This window comes from Populus euphratica, unplaced genomic scaffold (assembly GCF_000495115.2).
Source record: "Populus euphratica unplaced genomic scaffold, PopEup_1.0 scaffold8.1, whole genome shotgun sequence".
Lineage (NCBI taxonomy): Eukaryota > Viridiplantae > Streptophyta > Magnoliopsida > Malpighiales > Salicaceae > Populus > Populus euphratica.
Genome location: NW_011499855.1, coordinates 2,961,072 through 2,981,998, shown reverse-complemented (window position 1 = coordinate 2,981,998; position 20,927 = coordinate 2,961,072). Strand labels below are relative to the sequence as shown.

The following is a 20,927-nucleotide window of genomic DNA, read 5'->3' as shown; positions in this document are numbered from 1 at the left end:
CACACGCCTCCAGGCATGGTTGTCGATAAGCATAAGATTTCATTGAATGGGCCTTCCAAAGGCCCATCCCTAGGTTTTTGTCTTTATGGTTGGGCCTTGAGCCCCCATGAAACCGAACTGAAACAGCTTGGCCCTTTATTTCTCCTTTGGGTGTTTTTTCTTCTGTTCTTTTGTTGGCGTTCTCCCCTTCTCCCAAGCCCGCTCTATTTCTCTCACTCACGCGTCTCATGGAGGGAGATCAATACGATAGTTGAGTCGTTTTCTTAATAGTCAAATGTGCTTTCAATCAATTACAAATCAATGGATGGACTAAATTACAATTTCTAAAACTAGAAGGATTGACTTGTTATATTGCTGAGACTAGAAGGATTAGCTGATTATTTTTTGAGAACCGGCTTGCTTCAATAGCCCATCGTTTCTTTGCAGATAAATCCGTTAAGAGTCATTCGACGTCACCAAAAGTCTTCTGCCAACTTGTTGCTTCTGCCGCCTCCCAGCCAAATCACTATCCCCCTCTTCGCCAGTAAACTAAGCATATGTCGCTTTGGAGATCGGCAAGGGACATTTGAGATGCACAGCTGCCTCCGGTTTTCTAAGTGGCTCAATCTTTCTTACCTGAGCCGTAAACGAACATGTTTTTTAATGTTTTTCACCTTGTCATTCATATTTCAATTCTTAAAAAAACACATTAAACCTGTTTTTTTAATATATATATATATATATATATATATTCGATCTCATGTTGTCACATTTTATTGACTAATTTGATTTAAGAAGTATAGTAAATACAAGCATAAGTGTCATGCTTTGCCGCATCTCATCTTTTCAAATATCATTATTTTGTATACAAAAAGAAATCTCTGCATCTAAATTTAAAACCAGCCACGATCATTTGAAGACAAGGAAAACCACTCTCATGAAACTTGTCTTTAAAATTGAATTTATAAGCACGAAAATTATAATTATAATTAGTCATAATTTGGTCGTGCGAGATCTTTCTTTCTCCTCCCTTTCTAATTATTTTCTCCATGCTATCTAAACTATTGGGGACTAAAATATAAAAGCAATAAAGATTCATCACTGAAAAGTAAAATCTGAAAACAATAGAGCCATGGTGTTGAAAGACGTGCCCGAGAACAAGACAAATGAAAAAACTACCCTTGCGTTTTCTTGTTTATCAATTTCGGTCCTTGTTGTTTTTAATTCTTTAACCAAAGCCTATAATAGTGGTTTATAATGTAATGTCAAAATAATTCTTTTCATAGATCATGCTGCATGCAAGGCGACACAAAAGCCAATACATAAAACCGTGACAGCACAATTTGTAAGGACCAAAAAGGAAAACAAATCTTAATGACCAAAGTGAAAAAAACAACAACAACTAGGGACTTCAATAGAAAAAAAGGGCTTGTGAGAAGGAGACTGAGCAATGAAACTGAGTTTAGGTGGCACGATGAAACACCTAGATCTGGATAAAATTGAAGAATTGAAATGAATGCTACCTAAATCTTCATTAATTTTCCACAAGTAAATTTCAGAATGTAGAAGAAGATTTCCATAGACAAACCATCATATTTTATTTGAATGTATCTTCTACCGAGTCTGGCATTTTATTATTTTGATTACTTTTATTCAAGATCTGCAGGCAAGACAAATTCACGAGTGATTTTATTGCAATCGGATTACGGTAAATCGTAACGTGTGAATAATATTAAAGTTATATTCCAATAAAAAAATCTCTTTGAAAAATGGATAAAACAATGAGGAGATGTATTAGATTTCAGGAGGAAAATCAGCAAGAAGAAAAATACATTTAAGAGAAACAAAAAATTAGAAAAATGGATAATAAGTGTTCGTTGTTTTAAACTCCATGTTCATCGTACTGGACTGCAACGTTAATCAATTGGTTCATGGTTGATTGTTTACGAACAGGGTTTGTGTCTCTATCTCTGGGTTATACAAGGTTGAAATCTAAGATATCTAAAGAAATACCTTTGTATCTTTCATACCATCTCTGAGCGGAGGCAAGCCGATTCATCCTGCTCGCCTCTCCAATCCCAGATGCCCCAGGAAGCCGAACAACCCAGCCATAAAAGCTGGAAGGAACAGGGAAGAAAGCGGCAGCGACCAAAGAAGATGGCGCTAGAAAAAATCAAAGGAGAGAACGCGTGAAAAACATGAGAATACGAAAGAGAGATAAAAAATATATATATATATTAAATTGCTAAATTCATTTTTAAAAATGTATCTAAATATAATTTTAATCACTATGCAAAACAGCTCATTGAGAGCACCTTTGTTTTCATATTTTTTAAAAAAATTTAAAAAATTTAAAATTTAAAATTATTTTAATGTTGATATAAAAATAAATTTTAAAAAATAAAAAAATATATATAATTTTAAACAACAAGGATTTAATATGCGCAAGCAACCGACTTTTGATAAAAAGAAAAGAAAAGAAAAGAAAAGGGGATTAATATTTGTGGGCCGCTTTGTCTAACTTGGAAATAGCCTCAAGTTGAGAATATATGCAGTGCTGGAAACGACAAAACGTTGAATAAATTGATCCAAACAAACTGTCGTATATGAGAATAGCGGTGGGGCCTCTCAAGTCTCATCTCAACAAAGCACCAGCCACGGTTCGCAAGACGCCTTTCCAGTCCGTGGAGAGTCGAGTCGCCTCGTAAAATCTCTCAATCATAACTGGTCCGTTTCTATTTTTCAAAAGAGTTGTCGTTACCATCTGAACGTCAACTGTTAGTGGCCCTCTACATTTGATTTCTCTCTCTCTGTTCCAGTGTTCAACTCCTCTCCTCTCTGATTCTCTTCCTGTGAGTCCCATTTGCGTGCATCATTTTCACATCTTTAGCTTTCTAACGTTGCATGTTTCTTCTTTTTCGTTTCATCTGTTTGATTTGTTGATTTTCTCATGCCAAGATTCTTTCCTTTTCCCCCCCACAGAAATCCCAAAAATGGAGAAAACAGGGCACTTATACAATTAAATGGAACAAGTGGTGATTGATTTTGCTGATTATCCGTTTCTTCCAGATTCCGATTTCCCAATCTAATGGTAGTTTCTTTCCTTGTTTGCTTTCGTTTTTGCAGGATATTCAAATTTCTCTTGATAAACGCTACCCATGGTCTCATTTCTTAAAAGCACAACCATTTCTATTTTGGGTATGCTAAGTTTTCTCTTCTTCTTCTTTTTTTTTGTTTTGCCCTCTTTCTTTCTTTATTTTTTTTATTCTGTTTAACTTTCGCTCCTTTTCCTCCGCCCCCTTTCTTTCTTTATTTTTTTGTTCTGTTTAACTTTCGCTCCTTTTCCTCCGAAGTTAGAAATTGAACACAGTCAATTACGGGTTCTATGTTTATTTTGATCTGTTTATCGTGAAAATTATTTTTTCTTAGACTGTTAGCTTTGTATCTCGAATTGAAGGCATTTTTTTATTGTTAATAAAGAAGCTTGGATTTACACAATTTCCTTTTTTAGTTATTGCTTGTCAATGGAATCCATCATGATTCTTTTATTTCTGCTGAATATTAGCTGTCAAACTATGCTCTGATTTCTCAATTCGTGGAAAGATTTTTCATGCCGTGCTAAGCCTGGAATCTTCTTTCTTAGGCAGTGTGATTTAATAACTTTATCTTTGTGATATATTTCAGGCTCAGTTTCTTTCAGTATCCAAGTGTTTGAAACTTTGTCTCTAGCATCCTGTACATCACCCATGATCTTTGAGAAAAAAACAAGTATTTACTAGGAAACTGTACTGTTTTCCTATACCAGATTTAATGATGATGGAAGGATCGGATGATGCACCTATATATGCAAGGGAACTAAGTGTTAGTTTTGGTTATCAGTGCAATGTCACTGGCCCTAGTATTCTTTCCATTGTGCCAGAGGGATACGACTTTTTGAACAGCACCATGATCCAAGATTCTTGTATGAAGATGAGTAGTTCCTTTTCGTGTTTGTCTGGTGCTGCTCTTAGTGCCAATGCTACTTTGGCAAACACAAATCTGTGTAATGGTCTCATTGGAGAGGAGATCTTGCCTAACCTTGATTCTCCAAAATCATTTAGAAGGATGGCATCTTCTCCTTCTCTTTCACGCTTAGATTTCACATCATCATCCTCATATAGCAGCTTCACCTCCTTGGGTGGTAGCACACCGAAGGATAAGGACTTTGCTGAGACCTTGTGGAAATCTACGAGTGCTCCTACCAGAACAGAATCCTCGACATTTCTCAGTACAATGGAAGTGCAAATGGCTGGAGGGGCTGCAGGCGAGGATAGAGTCCAAGCAGTGTGTTCTGAAGAAAATGGATGGCTCTTCTGTGGAATCTATGATGGATTTAATGGGCGTGATGCGGCTGATTTCTTAGCTGGTACTCTCTATGAAAACATCTGTTTTTACCTGCATATGCTGGAGTGGAACAAAAAGAAGCAGCCTGGTTCGTTTAAAAGTACCTTAGAAGGTGAAAATGTCACATTGCATATTGCCCTCCCCGATGATCCTGGCCATTCAAATTCTGAAACGGAACAAGCAAAACTACCCAATTATGTTGATGAAGAATTCACGCAAGAGAATGACAGCTCTGACATAATAAACTGCCTTAATCGTGCCCTGGCCCAAGCAGAAGGCGATTTTATGTGCATGGTGGAGCAGGAAATGGAAGATCGCCCTGATTTGGTGTCTGTTGGATCTTGTGTCTTGGCAATTCTTCTTTATGGAGATCATATCTATGTCCAAAATTTAGGGGATAGTAGGGCAATATTAGCAACAAGCACCATTCAAGAGGAAGGGGTGTTGAAAGCCATCCAGTTAACAGAAACTCATACCGTTGATAACGAGTCAGAGTGCAATAAAGTTTTGGCCGATCACCCTGATGATCCTTCTCCTATCATCTATGGGAGAGTAAAAGGGAAACTGAAGTTAACTCGAGCATTTGGAGTTGGTTATCTTAAAAAGGTCAATGGCGAATTGTTTTTTCTTTTTTATTTGTTTTCTTCAAGTTAATGCTCCTTTACAGAGCTTATATTACTTAACATAAATTATTCCTTTCAATTCCGCAGAGTAAAATGAATGATGTGTTGATGGGGATTCTACGAGTTCGAAATTTGTGCAGTCCTCCCTATGTTTATAATCATCCCTTCACTATGAGTCATAGAGTTTCAGACAAGGATCAATTTGTTGTTTTGGGAAGTGATGGATTGTTTGATTTCTTTAGCAATGATGAAGTTGTGAAGCTTGTGCATCTCTTTATCCAGAACAATCCTTCTGGTGATCCTGCAAAGCACCTGGTTGAACAGCTTGTTCAGAGAGCAGCTGATAATGCTGGTAATTTCTTTTTCCTTTCGATAATTAAATTTTGGAAATTTCTGTGCATATACTTTCTTTAGTCTTAATTTTTCTGTCATATTCATATGCGATCATTGATCTCTCCATTGAATAAAAGATATACCCTTGTGGCATGGTCTGTGCAAAAAATGCAGAAACATTGATATTGCAGAATTTGGACCATTTTAAGAATCTGGGAAGAAGATACGGCCTGCTAATAAGCAAAGCATGCTTGCATATGATATTTCAGATGCTCTTCCCATTGATTGGTGATTATTGAATCATATCATATGATGATGTTAGGCCATTCAGTCTGTTCAAATTCGTTCTGATATCTGAATAAATGTTGTCATTGTGAAGGTTTTAGCACTGAAGATCTGATGAGTATTCCAGCTGGGAGAAGAAGGAAATACCATGACGATGTTACCGTGCTTGTAGTTATACTCGGTAATAAACAACGGACTTCTGCTGCGTCTGCATATCTATAGGTTGGCTGCAAGCATGCACCCGCACCCACCATAGATTCTTCTTGTTATGAAATCTTTGTGGTGACAGATAAAAATAACTGGAGAGCTTTTGGCATGTTGATCATCCCAGTTTGCCAAGTACTTGGTTTTTCCCGATAAATAAAGATTTCCCATGCATCAATCTGGTGGTGGTATTTGTACTGAAGTTAAATAAATTTTTGCAGTAGGTTGTGTGGATTAAGCTCGCAAATTTGAAGCTATGGTCTCAAGTCCACATGGGTGCACGCTGAATTACATTTGCAACGTCTTTCAGATATTGAAAATCAATGTTGCAGCAATTACATAATTAGCACCATGACAAGCATTAGATGGATATAATATTTTATGATTCATGAGAATAAGAAAAGAAAAGCAGTATTATCTTCTTCGGTTAAGACTGGCATACGCCTACCCTTTCCTTTTGCATTGATGAAACAGCCTTTTTTTTTTTACCTTGCTGTTTTAAAAAAATGTTGGTTTTCCTGAACAATTTTTGCTGATGACACATGACTGCAGTCGGTTATTTGATTTGTATCTACCATCTAACAGAAGTAGAAAACCAGGTGATTTTGCTAGATGCAGAGCCTCATGTAACTTGATTTACCATGAGTCTGTTTTAAAAAGATACCCGTCTTCTCTTTGGATAATGGAAATCAGGATTTAATTCTGAGAAAGCTTTAAGCTTTTGAAAACAAGGAGATCTTGTTAACGAGCGACTCCAGCTAGCCTGAAATTGTCCTTTCTCGTGTAAAAATTTGAGCTTGCAATTAGAATAATTAGAAACTATAATTGTGAAGGTGAATGTTGCAGATAAGATTTAGACATGAAATTTGATCAACAATGAATGAAATGTGCTTATCACACAGACAACACAGGTGATAACAGAGTCGATGGCCTCTCTTGCATTCCCGTGATCACTGAAGATATAACTGATCTGGCTTCCAGATTGCAGGAATTCCAATCTTCTCACAGCAAGGCTAGATCATAGCCTTTTCATATTGATAATGAATGCAATCCCCCTATCAACAAAAAGAGAGAGAGCGCATTTGGAATCAAAAGTTCCGCCTTCTGTTATTTCTGATACAATTAACACAGACGCATCTCTGTTTCAGAGTTCATGAGAAGCTGAACATTCCATTCTAAAAAAACACCGATTAAAAAAAAAGAAAAAGAAAAAGTGAAGAGCAGAGCCCATTCCCAAAGGACGGAAAAGGTGAAGAGCAGAGCCCATTCCCAAAGGACTAAGGAAGCAGTTCGTGTCCCAGGAACATGAAGTCACGATTGTTGTTGTGTGTTGGTGAATCGTGGGATCTAATATTTTCTAGAAATTCACTTTCTCCGATCTTCCTTGAATGAGACAAGGCCGTCCCTCCACTTGACTCGAAGAATTGTGCTCTGAAGAGAAAGGAATAGCCATTTTTTTTTGTGTTTGGTGACAATTTTGTGGTGCTAGATTGAAAAGAGAACAAATTGATGTTCTTTATCCTTTATCTTTACAAAAAGGAATCGAAAGGAGAATAATAAATAAAGGAAAGTAAACCATTTTCCTTCGTTTGTGTGCTGAGATAAGAGGGAATTTCGCTGGTCAAGCACTGACCATGCATTCAAAAAAGATAAAAAGGAAGCTAGCGATCATAAGAAGAAAAATAAAATATCCATTAAAGTGAACATGGAGTATATTAATATTTTGAAAAAAAAATTAACTTGAAATTAATTTATTTAATATTTTAAAATTATTTTAATATAATGATATGAAAAATATACTATAAAAAAATAAAAATACATTGCTTACAAAATGCATCTTATTTAAAATTTTATTGAGATTGCACGGATCTCAATTAAATAACGAAATGGTTCAACTTTTTTTTTTTAAAAAAAGAAACAAGCTATGTAATGTTTTATTTTTATTTATTTTTCTATGATATTTGTGTGTTTTCCCAAAAAAAAATACTGTTCTTAAACAATTCATTTAATTTTTTTTAAAATACTTCATTTAAATTAAATATATTGTAACAATAATAATAATTCTAATTCAACCAGTATAATAAAATATTATCAAATAATAAATAATTTTATTCGCAACATAAGATAATGGTTCATTACAGTTTGATAACACAACAACGATAATAGACACCAGAACAGACGCTCAACAGTGACATTTTCTGTTTGAATCGGAGAGAATAACGCCTTAGCAGGTGCTCACTGATGATGGCAGTGACACGCCCTCCTGAAACCATAATCACGCTCTCAGGTATATTATATCAATTACAGGAGTAAAACAGGATGGAAGCAGCTGTGGAGATTAACAGCTTGCAGGGCTTCTTCAGCAAGCAAATATTAATCCAATCATATAAAATGTATCCAGCACCATTATGGTCTCCGACACTAATATTATATGTCTCTGTCTCTCTTGCATTCTGGGGGCATTGAAGGGTATCTTGATCTATCAGTGCAGTAGTTGTAGATGGTATATTTCTGGCGGACCCAGCTGAGCCTCCTGTACTGGAAGGCATCCAGATCTTGGAACTCCTTCTGGTCCCACCATCTTGCACCCTGTGTGGCGCAGAACCTGGCTTCCACGGAGGCCTCGCACCCATCTATGTGGAAACTCCTGTAGGAGGCAATAAACGGTGCCTTGGACCAGTCTGTCTTCTCGAGTCCACCCCTGGTAGCCCAATCATCGGCATTCCATAGGCTGGAGTATATCTTCATTGGCTGGTTGAATGGAAACTTCACTCCCAAATCTTTGCAGTTCTTGAACACTCTGATTGGCACATCATCCACGAGGAACCTGAAGGACACCACTCATGTAATTAACGCACCAGCTTTTACAAAACAGCATTTGATCCATTTTCTCGGAGAGAAATATGACTATACAAGCACGTTGTCAATAACATTCCAGTTGCACTACACTTTATCAAATTGAACTTTATAGGAGTACTGATAATTAAATATAAAATGATTATACAAATGGATTAATACAGCATTAAATATTATGATCGATCAGATTGGATTATACATTATATAACAATATGCTTCGCATGCGAATGATTTGCTTATTTGGGACAGGATGGACCATATCTATATAATAATGTGTCCATTTCACATAATCAAAACACAAAAGGGAAAGAAAGTGTCCACCAACTTAAGAGTTACGTCGGGATAGATCATTGAAAACAAACAATCTTAAGTAAGAAAAGCGACCTCCTTTCACCATGTTTCAACAGAGTCCCCCTAAGGTGGTGGATATGTTTCTTCATTGCCCAACTTTAGAATTTAGACAGAAAGGTTTTAGCAAAAAAGGGTAATTGAACACAAAACTTGTTCTTTCTTTTTCAGGGAATGGAAACTAAGATATGGTTGACCCACCACCCGCCATTGATGTTGCAGTACTCACGTGAAAATTTGATTGGGAGATTATTGAAATTGAATAATTTTGGGATAGCAACATCTTCCTTTCCTTTTTCAGAAGAATTTTAAAGAGGAAGGATCTATATGGCCAATTCGAACTAATTTAAAACCGTAATTTAATTGAGATGAGTGTTAAGACTGGATTGCTTAAACTCCTAAAAGTTAACGCAGAAAGATGAAATAGGAAAATAGACTTACACTATTATGTACATGTTCCATAGGACAGAATAGTAGTGGAATTCCTTGGTTGGGTCAAACCATAGGAAAATCCTCTGTTCTCTATCTCCCTTGCCTCCTGTGAAGACATTTGTCTGCAAAATGTAGGGCTGGCCAGTCCTGTTTCCTAAGAACTCAAAGTCTATCTCGTCATGCTCTGAGTTTTGTGAGGATAGCTGCCAAAGAAACATACAAATAATAATTTTAATGATGATGATGATGATAATAATAATAATAATTATTATTATTAAAGAAAAGATTGATTGAGAAATCGGGACCGATCAATAAAGAAAAATATTTTCTAAAATACCAAGTAAAAATAAAAATGACCAGTCGCAACGTGATGAGAAATGCTTACATAGAAAGCAGTGACTGTTCCAGCTGAGTCACCAGGAACCAACTTCATTTGCATACTGAAATGGCCAAATAAGTATGAACCTTTTGATTGGAAACCAGTACCTTTGCAATATCAAACCCGTTATTGTTAGCAAAATATGCCATCGGACGGTGAAGAGAAAAGTAAAAAATAAAAAGGCAGGGAGAGCTCTATTGAAATGCAATAAATGATAAAGAGCAAAAGTTCATTGATCTGATTATAACACACATTCACAGTCACACACACCTGTGTATTTATCTAAGTGTAGCTGAATCTCATTGCCTCCATTGAAGTACTTAATGTGGTCAAAAGCCCATGTAGGAACATAGTTCCTACCGAACGCCACATCCACTGGCTTCCTCAGGGCAGCTCCCATTGTTCCAGATACCATAACCAGCATGCCAAGAAACAAAGTCCACAGATAAGCAGCAGCCATGTTTCTGCATATTTTCATACAAAATTTAGTTTTTGACACGCATGAGACGTTAAAAGGCGTAAAAAAAATGAAGATACAATTATATTCAAGGTTCTAGAGCGAGCAAGCTAGCAATTAGCATTCTCACCTAAACGTAAAGAGTGATGAAAAGGGAGAGAATTCGACGAGGAGAACGGAGGAGGAGATGCCCTTTAAATAGCGGTTGATTTTCAACTAACATTAAATTATTGATGTGCATGTGGGGGCAAGCTTTTTCATTTGATCCAAAAAAACCATAATAATGGCAGAGGTAACACAGCTAGCTAATACGAGCACCCTATTTTTATGTGATGGTGGTGGAGAAGAGAGGTGCGTTATTTAACTTTTTGCACGTTGGGGTCTGTCGAACTATGTGGTTGTGCTATCGAGCATGCTTGGCGACGAGAGGAGAATGTGCTTTGAAAGTTGGAAACATTTGTGGGTGTTTTTTTTGGCGGGGTTAATGGGAAAGGAAAAAAAACGGTGAAGGTGGACACGTACCGACCACTGGTTAGTTTACCCATTTCCCCCTTTCTGTCTTTCTAAAATGTTAACCTCTGCATCTCTCACCTCAGATATCTGGGCCACCATGTTTATTAAGCTCTTGTCACTGTTTTTTTTTTTTTTGCGCTCTTCGAGGACTGCGCTTTTCTGCTTTTGTCTTCTTATCTAAAGGGCTTTTTTGCTATCGTGACTAAACCCACCGACTCTATTTTTTATTTTATTTCTATAGATTTTTTCTTGAATTTTAAGATATTTTTATTTTTAAAATATATTAAAATAATATTTTATTATTATTTTAAAAAAATTTTAAAATCAGCATATAAAAATAATGTAAAACTATTTAAAAAAATAATAATTTCAAATAAAAAATTTTAATTTTTTTAAATATAAAAATAAATAAATTTTTCATCTAAAAAATACTGCATTCTAAAATGACAAAAACACCTCTACTCCCTTTTATTTATAGACATGTAACTTTCTATACTTGCCAATATCTTATTTGCATGAAAGTTATTGAATAGATTATTTACAGTTTCATGCTTTGTTATTTGCAAAATTAATAAAGGATGTATACAAAATTATTGTATCTGTACTTTTGTAAAAAGTTATTATTTATATTTTTTAAATTTTATTATTTAATATTATGTTGTTTAAAAATTAAATTTTGTAATTTTTTTAATTGAATTATTCTAGTCTCTTGGACTTGATTTTTTTTATTTTAACCTTTAATATTAATTCGGTTAAAAATAGAGTTTTGTAATTTATTTTTATTTATTTTTTATAAAATTATATTGATCTCGTTATCTAAATTACGGATTTAACATATTAGTCCGGGTTGATTTGGGTTATTTAAAAATTGAATTTTATAATTTTTTTCAGCTTCTTTTTTTATAGTTATCATGATTTTATAAATTTAATTTTTTTTCTCTTTAATTTCAACATTCAACATTGAATATATTAGAAATAGAAATTTTTAATTTTATTTTATTTTCTTATAAAGTTATCTTGATTTCACAACTCAAATCATGAGTTTTACATGTTAGCCTGGATTAATTTAAGTTATTTTTTTAATTAATTTTTTATTTCATTATTTAACTTTGAGTTGCTTGAAAATTAAACTATATAACAATATTTTGATTTGTTTTTCATAGAATTATTTCAATGTCATGATTCAAGTTGTAAGTCTGATAAGTTAACCTGAGTAGTTTTATTTTTAAATTTATATTTTTTTTTTAATTTTTACCTTTAACATCAGGTTGGTTATGAGTTGACTTTCATGATTTATTTTAATTTTTTATAAAATTATCATGATTTTATGGCTCAAACCTAAATTTAATATGTTAAATCGAGTTGATGTATAATTTCATGATCTCAATATTTTTTTAAAAAATATTTGTTATATTATTATATCAATATTAAGAAAAACGATATCATTCAATATATATTATATTTTGAATTTATTATTAATTTTTTTATTAAAAAATATATTAACAACACTTAAATATGTTTTATATTAAAAAAACAAATCTGGTATACAACGCCACACTGCAACACCAACAAATTATCTAGTAATAATCTAAAAGAAGAAATTTGTGAAACTTATCATGCCGACTCAACTTGATATCCAAATTTGCCGAACAATTTGGAAAATATTTTAGTGGAATATAGTCGAGGAATGGAAAAACAAGAAGAAATCAAACCAAAAGGTGCCTGTCAAACTGTCCCCGACCCCCGGTGGTCCATGCCGCGGAAAGAGCATCATCATGTGGGTGCATCATTCGTGCTTGACTTTCGGATCGCTTCTTACCAGTCACCACTTCCGTATTCCTGTGTTTTCATTTACTTGAAGCTAGCTTACGTTAATTCCTAACGAGTACAGTTTGAAGCGGCCACGGCTATGTTTATCGTTGCCCTGGCGTATCGTTAATTGGAGGCAATTTATCCTCAATGAAATTCACAAACATATAAATAATCTTCCGAATTCTGTTTTCTGGGTTGATTTATGAAATTTGGGTAATTTTCTGTCCCTTTTACCTTTTCTTATACTCTAGAAATCTGAATCCATCCTATAGGATAGGGGTTGCATATGTAAATATGGTAAATATTTTTTTAAAAAAAAAACACATCAAAATAATATATATATATATATATATATGCATATACATATTTATTTAAATTTTATAAAATTTATTTTTGATATCAAGAAAATAAAAAAATACAAAAAAAATTATTTCAAAGCTTGAAAAAACATTGAAAGAATCTCAAAAACAGGTTGTATGGTAATGTACAACAGGTCCTTTAGACATAGTCATACAAGAATCACTAATTGGATGATGAAAGATATTGATCACTGGCCTAATTTTTTAATTCATCTGACACTTAGATGTTATGTGCTTTATATATATATATTAAATAATTCTATAAAAAGTAAATGGTGTAATTTAAAATGTAATATGATGATCAAACGCAATTATATGTATTATAATTAAAAAAATCAAACATAATCGCAACCAATCCTCAACTATATGATTGTATGATCACAATATTTCAATTTTTTTTTCTTTTTTTTTAATTTACGTGGGGTGTCCGGGTCAGCTTACGTGCACCACGACTAATCCACACGGCCCACTGAACATCCTGCAAGCTCAGTGAACAGGTAAGCACCGCGGGGGTGACAGGCGTGCATAATAAGATTCGAACTCAGGTGCAGAGGAAGAGGACAAGCCCCTCCCACCGCTAGGCCAGAAGCTCACGTGCACAATATTCCAATTTCTTGATCTTGTCTAGTTGGGGCTTGTATTTGAAACCGCTGCATGATAGATGTGAATCGCTAGTTAGAGACCGCAGGAGAGATAATACAGAGCGGGTGGGATTTATCAAACAAATATTGGGCCACAGTTTGTTTGCGATCACTGAATTGAGCTAGTTTTGAGGTGGGTGTGCCTGTGACATTATCATGTGAGGTGGTCTCCGAGGTCTGAACAGAGTCTTCCAGCACATAAGTTACTTAGCTAGTGCCGGCCAGAATATATACTGATCGCCCGCCTGTAAATCTTGACAGGTCTGCAGGGGGGGAGGTTACTGTTACTGTACAATGGATCTTCTGTAAGCATCTCTAAACTGATTCTGAATTGGCCTTTTCCGGGCTTGGTTTTTATCTTGCATATAAAAGTTTATCTTAGAATTATATATAGAAGATTGAGAGCATATATATATATATATATATAAAGACTCGCGAATTTAATTGCAGAAATCATAACAGCAAAAGGGAGGTTCCCGAGAAGGCGACGAACACCGAAACAAAAATGCGGGCACCTAATATTTTGATTTTAGCATATACATTTTCCCGTCTCCTTCGATCTACACAGAGGTTTTGCTTTCGCTTCCTTGTCATATGATGTGACCCTATTTGACCTTAAAAAGCCAATTGACATAAATATTGCACATGGGTTCAGGGATCAATCAAGCAGCAGTTCTATAAATCTCTCGCGGATCATCGTCCAAGCTATAAATGGTCGAGAATGAATGCCATGTCTAAGATAAGGAGGATCTAGTACCGAAAATCTAGAGCAATCTTGCGGTCATACCACGAGGGATACCGGTAGATTTTCCTTTTCCTTTTTATTTTTATCAGAATGTGGATAGAATTTAAATTGTGGTTTTGATGGATTAAAGCACCCGCTTTGTTTATAAAAAAATACTTTTTAATATTTAGTGTTTTCAGTTTAAGAAAAAATTAGTTTTTTTTAACAAAAATACTTTTTTAAACTATAAAGAATAAAATGATATAATTAAACTTTAAAAATATGATGTTATTTATTGATTCTATAAAATTTTATTTTTAATAATTTAATTGTTACATATTTTATTTTAATTTTTTAATTTTATTGCATAAAATTTAATTTTTATATGAATTTTAGTCTTTATTTTATTGATATTGTTTGTTGTGTTTATATTTTTTTATGAAATTTTCTAATAAGACAAACACGACAACAAAACAAATTATTAAGATTTTTCATTTTCAATTAGACATAATTATTCACACTTCTGATAATTATATTTTAAAAGGACATTTAAAAATTCAAATAATAAATGTCCCTGTATTCTAGATTTCTTTTTAAAAAAACCTTTACCTTGATTATTGTTTTTTAATGACAGTACGGAGATGCTCTCCGTTTTATTTATTTCGTCCCTACGCTTGTAATAAGATGATGAAGTAAGTTCCCTAATTTCTCTCTAAAGCGCAGTATTCTAGTTGTAATGTAGCGTAATGCTGCACAGCAATGATTGTAGCCGAACTTGTACTTCCTCCATAAATGAAAGCAATCTTGGGTACTCGCAGTCTGGTGTTCGGGTCCATGCATGATGAACCGAGGAGAACATGAAGGGGTTCACGAGCAACGTGCATTAACTTTTGTGGGCTTTACTTACTGTTTAGACAATCGGAAGGTGCAAGATTTTCGGGTTGCTCATTCCATGCCTGTCCTCTAGATAGGGTGAATTAGCACAGGTGTACATGGAAAAAAAAAAATCTTATTCAACATCAAAAGGACTGTATATCCCGTCGCAAAACTCAAACGATGGCATGCTTGAAGTGAAAACAGCCTTTTGTGTGACATGTTAATTTAACACATTTCTTTCAATTAAGAATATTTATCTAGCTCGAAATGCGAACGCAAGTAGAAGTTCAAACATTATCTTGTGTCGAGCTGATTTATAAGTTTATAAAAGTATACTCTTAGAATTTGAATCTCGGACTGAGATCAAGATCCTATCTCAGGCAATCTTCAAAGGTTTCGGTGAAAAACGAGCTTCATTTCCACGTCTTTGACAAATGGTGTATCTTCTTTTAATCAGTTGTGGCTGAAGCCAGGAAACGTTGTCCAAGGTGATCATCATAGCCATGTTGAAAAAGTGCAGTCAATTTGTTATCACCTGTGGTTTGACTTCGAAAAGACGAGGAACCCGACCTTATAGCAGCCAAAAATGTGAGATTAATATTTTGGCAGGTTGATAATTGAGATTTGGACTAAACATCAATATAATTGTTCGGGTCCAAGAATCTCTCACAGAATGGTCACCATCGTCCGTCAGTTCTTGTGCACAGATATCGAGTTGTAATCAAGATTGGTGGTTGATGTGGCACATCTCTCTGGATAGGAGGTATATGTCAAAAAAAACTTTAAATGCACCTTAGCTGTCCATGAATAATTCATAGCTAGTGCTCTGCATGTAGCTAGCCACCTCGAACCAGATGGCGACTCGGCTCTAATCATGAAGCCTTACAGCTAAGATCAAACCACCTGCAAAAAAGACACGTTTCTGCTCCTGCGTACAGTTAGGCCATCGAACAGACACGTTACTGCTCCTGCGTACAGTTAGGCCATCGAACTCCTTTAAGCATAGACTGACTCAGAGAGAAAGCAGAGAAAAAGGAAGAAGAAATAATAGTCAGGAAACGAAGCAACCTGTAAAGCATAAGTTTTGTCCTGGAGCATTTGAACTGGAAGAGACCAGAAGAGAATGACCCTTGCAAAATTGATTAATTGATTGAGCTATAAATCATAGTAAATGATTCACGATTTATTATCTTTACCGACTGTAAAATCCACAACCATGTTAATTAGAAATCAATTTGTTTGTTTTTATATTTTAAAAATATTTAAAATATTTTTTAAAAATTTTTATGATGTTTTGACGTGTTCTATTATGTATAATTTTTAAAAAATAAAAAATATTATTTTAATATATTTTTAAATAAATATTATTTAAAAAATTATTAGTATTATATTTTTAAAAACCTTTTTAGAGCTAATGATGGATTTTTTTTTTTTTTAAAATATATTTGATTTTGAACAACTTTATGTTATTATTTTTTTTAAAAAAAAATATTTGATTTTGAACAACTTTATGTTATTATTTTCTCATGCAGAAGGTGAGAAAATATAAGAAAAGAAAGAAAAAAAAAGTTAGCATTCGATGCTAAACTCCTAGCCAACTATTTTGAAAATTTAAGAATTTGACAGTACAAAAACTAAAACAATTGAAGCTAAAACAGGGGACAATGCTAAACTTACAAGGGCTAGGATATAGTCTACCCACTCGGACCAACTATATACACAAATAATTTATCTTGATAATTATCAACTGATTAAATACCTGTTTAAAAATATAATTATAATTATTTTTTCAAATATTTTTTTGTACTAAAATGTATCAAAAATGTTCAACACAGCGCTTCGAAACCTTTAAAAAATAGGAGAGATGAAAGATAGAAAAAAGATCACGATCGAGATAGGGTTGTATAACTTCGAATCACAAGAGATTTTGTGTGGTTCGATTTTATAATTTTTTTGGGTCTCAACCATTACGATAAGTTAAGAATACCACGTGCTGTGCTCCATATCTCGGATTCGAGATGACCATGGAACCACCGAGCATGTAGATCAGTTGGTACCAAGCTGTTCTAATTTAATCAAGGTTTTTAGTTTTAACTTGAAAATACAGCTGCATTAAATACTCGACAAGGAAAGTTTTGTCTCGGCTCAAATTTGGATTAGTCAAAGCCCTATATGATTACCAGATACTGGACTGAAAAAACAGAAGATGATCATGGAAGCCAGCAACAGCCTCCAGCATACCATGGAAGCCAGCAACATCCTCCATTCCAAGCGAGGTGACGTCCCCACACTTCTTTTTTTTTTGTTCCTCTTTTTTCAACACACTCCAAAGTTTATTTTGAGTCAAGAGGAGGAGTCACAATGTGGAGAGGCGAGCAAACCATGTATACAAATTTTTTAATGTTTTTATTGATAATTTTTTTATAAATACAAACTTTTATGCAGTTTGACACTATAATGTTTAGCCACAGTACAAACATGAATCCCTTTCCATTATGATGATGCACGTTTTTTTTTTATCAATAATTATTTCCAGCTAATGTATCATTAACAATTAATTACCTACTTCTCCATCAATGAAGTACAAGACACTATTAAATGATATATAGTCACTAATATTTTCACAAATCACTATTCATGCAATTCTCAGGATTAACTGCCGTGAAGAAGATTGATTTGATTAATCTTTAATTCTTCTTTAAACCGTTGAGAAGGCAGCCATTCAGCAAAACACTAGAAAAAAATCATATAACCATCAAATTTTAAATTTATTTGATTAACTCTCACTTAAATTTTCAAATTATTAAACTACAACACTAAAACAATTTGAGTTTCTTATGGTACTTCAACGTTGATATGAATGTAGAAGCATCTTAATTATATTTTTTTAATCCAAATAATAATAACAACTTTGTATCATAACTAAGCTAGTTAGCATATATAACTATGTTTAGACGTTGCAGGTTGAAGAGTTGAGAGAGTCAATATTTTCTTTAAGGCACTAGACAATTTGTATAGATTTTTTTTTAAGGGATGAACAACGTGCTAAGCCTGATCATTTTTTGTCTTTTTTTCTTTTTTTTCTTTGATTTATTTTATTGACAGTCCAAAAAAATTACTATATTTATTTACTTCTCAGTTTTGACATAATTTTTAAATACTATTTATTTATTTTAACAATGTTTTAAGCTATTATATATTTGATATGAAAATCATAATACTAAAAACAAATTATTCATGAAAATTTGATTCAAATGTTTTTTTTTTTAAAATGTTAAATAGATTTTGAATATGATTTTATTGCAGTTATATTTTTTTTAAGCTCACAATCACCCATATGACATTGAGATATTTTTTGTTAATTTGCTTTAATAATTATAATACACACACAATTTAAGTTAAAAACGACTAAAAAAAACAAGAGATATGTTAATAAAAAAATTATCTTGATGAATTTTTTTAAATAATTGTATTTTTGTATTTAATAATTAACAATACCAAAAAAAATTCTCTAAAACCTGCATAATTTGTTTTATGTTTTATTTTTTTCCCCTCCAACATGCATTCAAACTAGTTTAATTTCTAAATCATATAATATTTTTTATATTGTCATTATACATCAAACTTAGTATATAAATCTAACTTGATTTTTTAAGTATAAATCTCTACAAATAAAAAGTCATACATAAAAAATATTACTACTTGATGTCGTGAAAAATGTATTGTATAATTTAAATAATTTGCTGCCATATAAGTGATTTTGTAAAATCATGGCTTAAATTAATCCGTACGATCATATAATTTAAAACAGTAAACTAGCGTGTGACTCGCACCTTGCTTACGGGTTTCTACTGATTTTTTTAATTTAATTTCTTCATTATTGTTTTCGATTATTTTTTACCTCCCATCACCAGCAACATTAAATTCCTTATTTGTTGTTGGTGATTAAGCTTCCTTGATTTCTTTTTTAACAGTCATATAATCTCTTGATTTGTTTTCGAGCTTGGAACGATAAATCTTAGTATAAAAGGATATAGCACTTCCAAGGGAAGTTTTTGAAATATTTTAATTTCTTAAAATATCTCTAAGCTACATTTTTTTCTAAGAATTTTTTTTTTAAAATTTCTTAAACATCATAAAAAAATTAATGGCTAGAATTTCTAAAATCCTCCTGTCCACGCCTTTTAAATTTCCATTTAAATACCATGGGCCTCCTTCTCTAACACTGTTTTTTGGGGAGGCCTATTGTTTCTCCTTTTTTTTTTTTTTGAAGAAAATATTTGGGCTAGATTCAAAGTGTAATAATACGAATCTCTTTTTATCAAATAATATCAAGGCGAACGACCTGGGTGACTGTTATAATGCAAGGGTTGTTTTGATGCAGAAGAAATAGGAGATCCAAAAGCAGCAATGCTGGAACCAAGCCGAACAACTTCAGCAGGCACCCATTAAAACTTCCAAGTTGATATTGACATGATAAGAGTCTTCATTCTTCAGTTTCAAGAGAAGAAGAGGTAGAAGAAGAAGAAGAAGAAGAAGAATAAAACGAAGAAAGAAAGAATGCTTCTTGTTTCACTTGAGCAACCATTTTCAACTCCCAATGAAGCTCATTCGAGGCCTCTCCTCCTTACATCAACGCAACCCTTGTACAGGTAATCTCAAATTCAACATCTCTAATAACTTCAGCTGCGTCTCTATTCCAGTGAGATGGACCAGGTTACTTGCAATGGAGCAGTCTGTTCAATCATTCTCCTTGCTGTTGGCATCATCATCTTCCTTAGGGCATTCCTTCATTATTTATCGTCTCCTTCCTTGGCTTATGATAACATGATGTAAGATTTGGCTCGCATAAATGAGATAATAGACTCATAAATGATTTAATGACTATCAATGCTAAAGTTTTATTGATTAATTTAAGTAATTTTGTATTCAGTAACTGCATAATTGATATGTGATGTCAATTCAGAAATAATTCTCTATGTACCTTACAACTTTAACTCTTATTCCATAAAAAACACATAAAGAATTAAGGATTATTTTATCAATTTAATATCATGATTTTGCATGTTATGAATCAAGCCATGCTTTCTTCGAATAATTACTTCCAAGTGGAAATCATGAATTTATAAGATCATAAACATTATATTTTATATTTAATCGTTAATGGTTACTATAAAACAATTGCTAACACAACCTGGTACGCGCTTATCAAAATCTTTGCTTCTATTTGCGAGATTGTGTAAATAATAGAACAACATTGCATGATTAATTTGTTTCCATACCTTATTAGGAGGAGTGGAGAATAATTGAACTGCATCCTTCCCATCTTTAAAGCTTTGAATCCCATGAAAAAACATTTGCAACATATAACGGTTGTATTTCTAGGAATTAGATGGTAAATGTTTCTTTTTAAAATCACTTGTTACCTTTTATTATGAGAATTAATTATAATATAATTAATTGAGCCTTGTATTATAGGAAATACTTGTATAGGAATATAATTATATGTAGTGCATTCTATGTTGGTTATCACAACTCTACATGTATAAATATAAGAGGATGGCTGCTGACTTATTAATTGAGCCTTTTATTATACTAAGAAATTCTATCTTATATATTCTTTTCAACCTGGTATCAGAACAATACCTTGGTAGAATTCTTCATGGATCCTATTCACAATCAAACCGCGACTTTCTCTGTTTCTACTGGTATGTCGACCACAC

At 33.3% G+C, this 20,927-nt stretch overlaps 2 protein-coding genes across 4 annotated transcripts; one reads left to right on the top strand and one right to left on the bottom strand.

Annotated features, from left to right (window-relative positions):
• Positions 1–2,618: 2,618 nt before the first annotated feature.
• Positions 2,619–6,230, top strand: LOC105123128 (probable protein phosphatase 2C 40). Of its 2 annotated transcripts, none has more exons than XM_011022625.1 (6): positions 2,619–2,831; positions 2,962–3,014; positions 3,106–3,177; positions 3,785–4,968; positions 5,073–5,337; positions 5,698–6,230. In XM_011022625.1, the coding sequence occupies exons 3-6, from the start codon at positions 3,138–3,140 to the stop codon at positions 5,823–5,825; spliced, it is 1,617 nt and encodes a 538-aa protein (XP_011020927.1). In that variant the 5' UTR covers positions 2,619–2,831; positions 2,962–3,014; positions 3,106–3,137; the 3' UTR covers positions 5,826–6,230. The 2 variants fall into 2 exon arrangements, with proteins under 2 accessions (XP_011020927.1, XP_011020929.1); XM_011022627.1 differs by having other exon boundaries at positions 2,620–2,831; positions 3,664–4,968.
• A 1,663-nt stretch (positions 6,231–7,893) lies between these two features.
• LOC105123127 (probable xyloglucan endotransglucosylase/hydrolase protein B) lies at positions 7,894–10,535 on the bottom strand. 2 transcript variants are annotated; one of them, XM_011022623.1, is made up of 5 exons: positions 10,410–10,535; positions 10,093–10,286; positions 9,829–9,929; positions 9,453–9,646; positions 7,894–8,634 (listed from the first exon to the last, which is right to left on the bottom strand). In XM_011022623.1, exons 2-5 carry the CDS (start codon positions 10,280–10,282, stop codon positions 8,235–8,237), a joined length of 885 nt encoding a protein of 294 aa, XP_011020925.1. In that variant the 5' UTR covers positions 10,283–10,286; positions 10,410–10,535; the 3' UTR covers positions 7,894–8,234. The 2 variants fall into 2 exon arrangements, with proteins under 2 accessions (XP_011020925.1, XP_011020926.1); XM_011022624.1 differs by having other exon boundaries at positions 10,366–10,436.
• Positions 10,536–20,927: the final 10,392 nt, after the last annotated feature.

What these genes read in the sequence shown, in the direction of transcription:
- LOC105123127 (XM_011022623.1), bottom strand. Translation starts at nt 10,282, where the DNA reads ATGGCTGCTGCTTATCTGTGGACTTTGTTTCTTGGCATGCTGGTTATG. An exon ending in GAACAGTCACTGCTTTCTAT is followed by an intron (nt 9,647 to 9,828) that starts GTAAGCATTTCT and finishes TTTCTTTGGCAG; the next exon opens with CTATCCTCACAAAACTCAGA. An exon ending in TGGAACATGTACATAATAGT is followed by an intron (nt 8,635 to 9,452) that starts GTAAGTCTATTT and finishes GGTGTCCTTCAG; the next exon opens with GTTCCTCGTGGATGATGTGC.
- LOC105123128 (XM_011022625.1), top strand. Translation starts at nt 3,138, where the DNA reads ATGGTCTCATTTCTTAAAAGCACAACCATTTCTATTTTGG. An exon ending in GAGTTGGTTATCTTAAAAAG is followed by an intron (nt 4,969 to 5,072) that starts GTCAATGGCGAA and finishes TCAATTCCGCAG; the next exon opens with AGTAAAATGAATGATGTGTT. An exon ending in GAGAGCAGCTGATAATGCTG is followed by an intron (nt 5,338 to 5,697) that starts GTAATTTCTTTT and finishes GTCATTGTGAAG; the next exon opens with GTTTTAGCACTGAAGATCTG.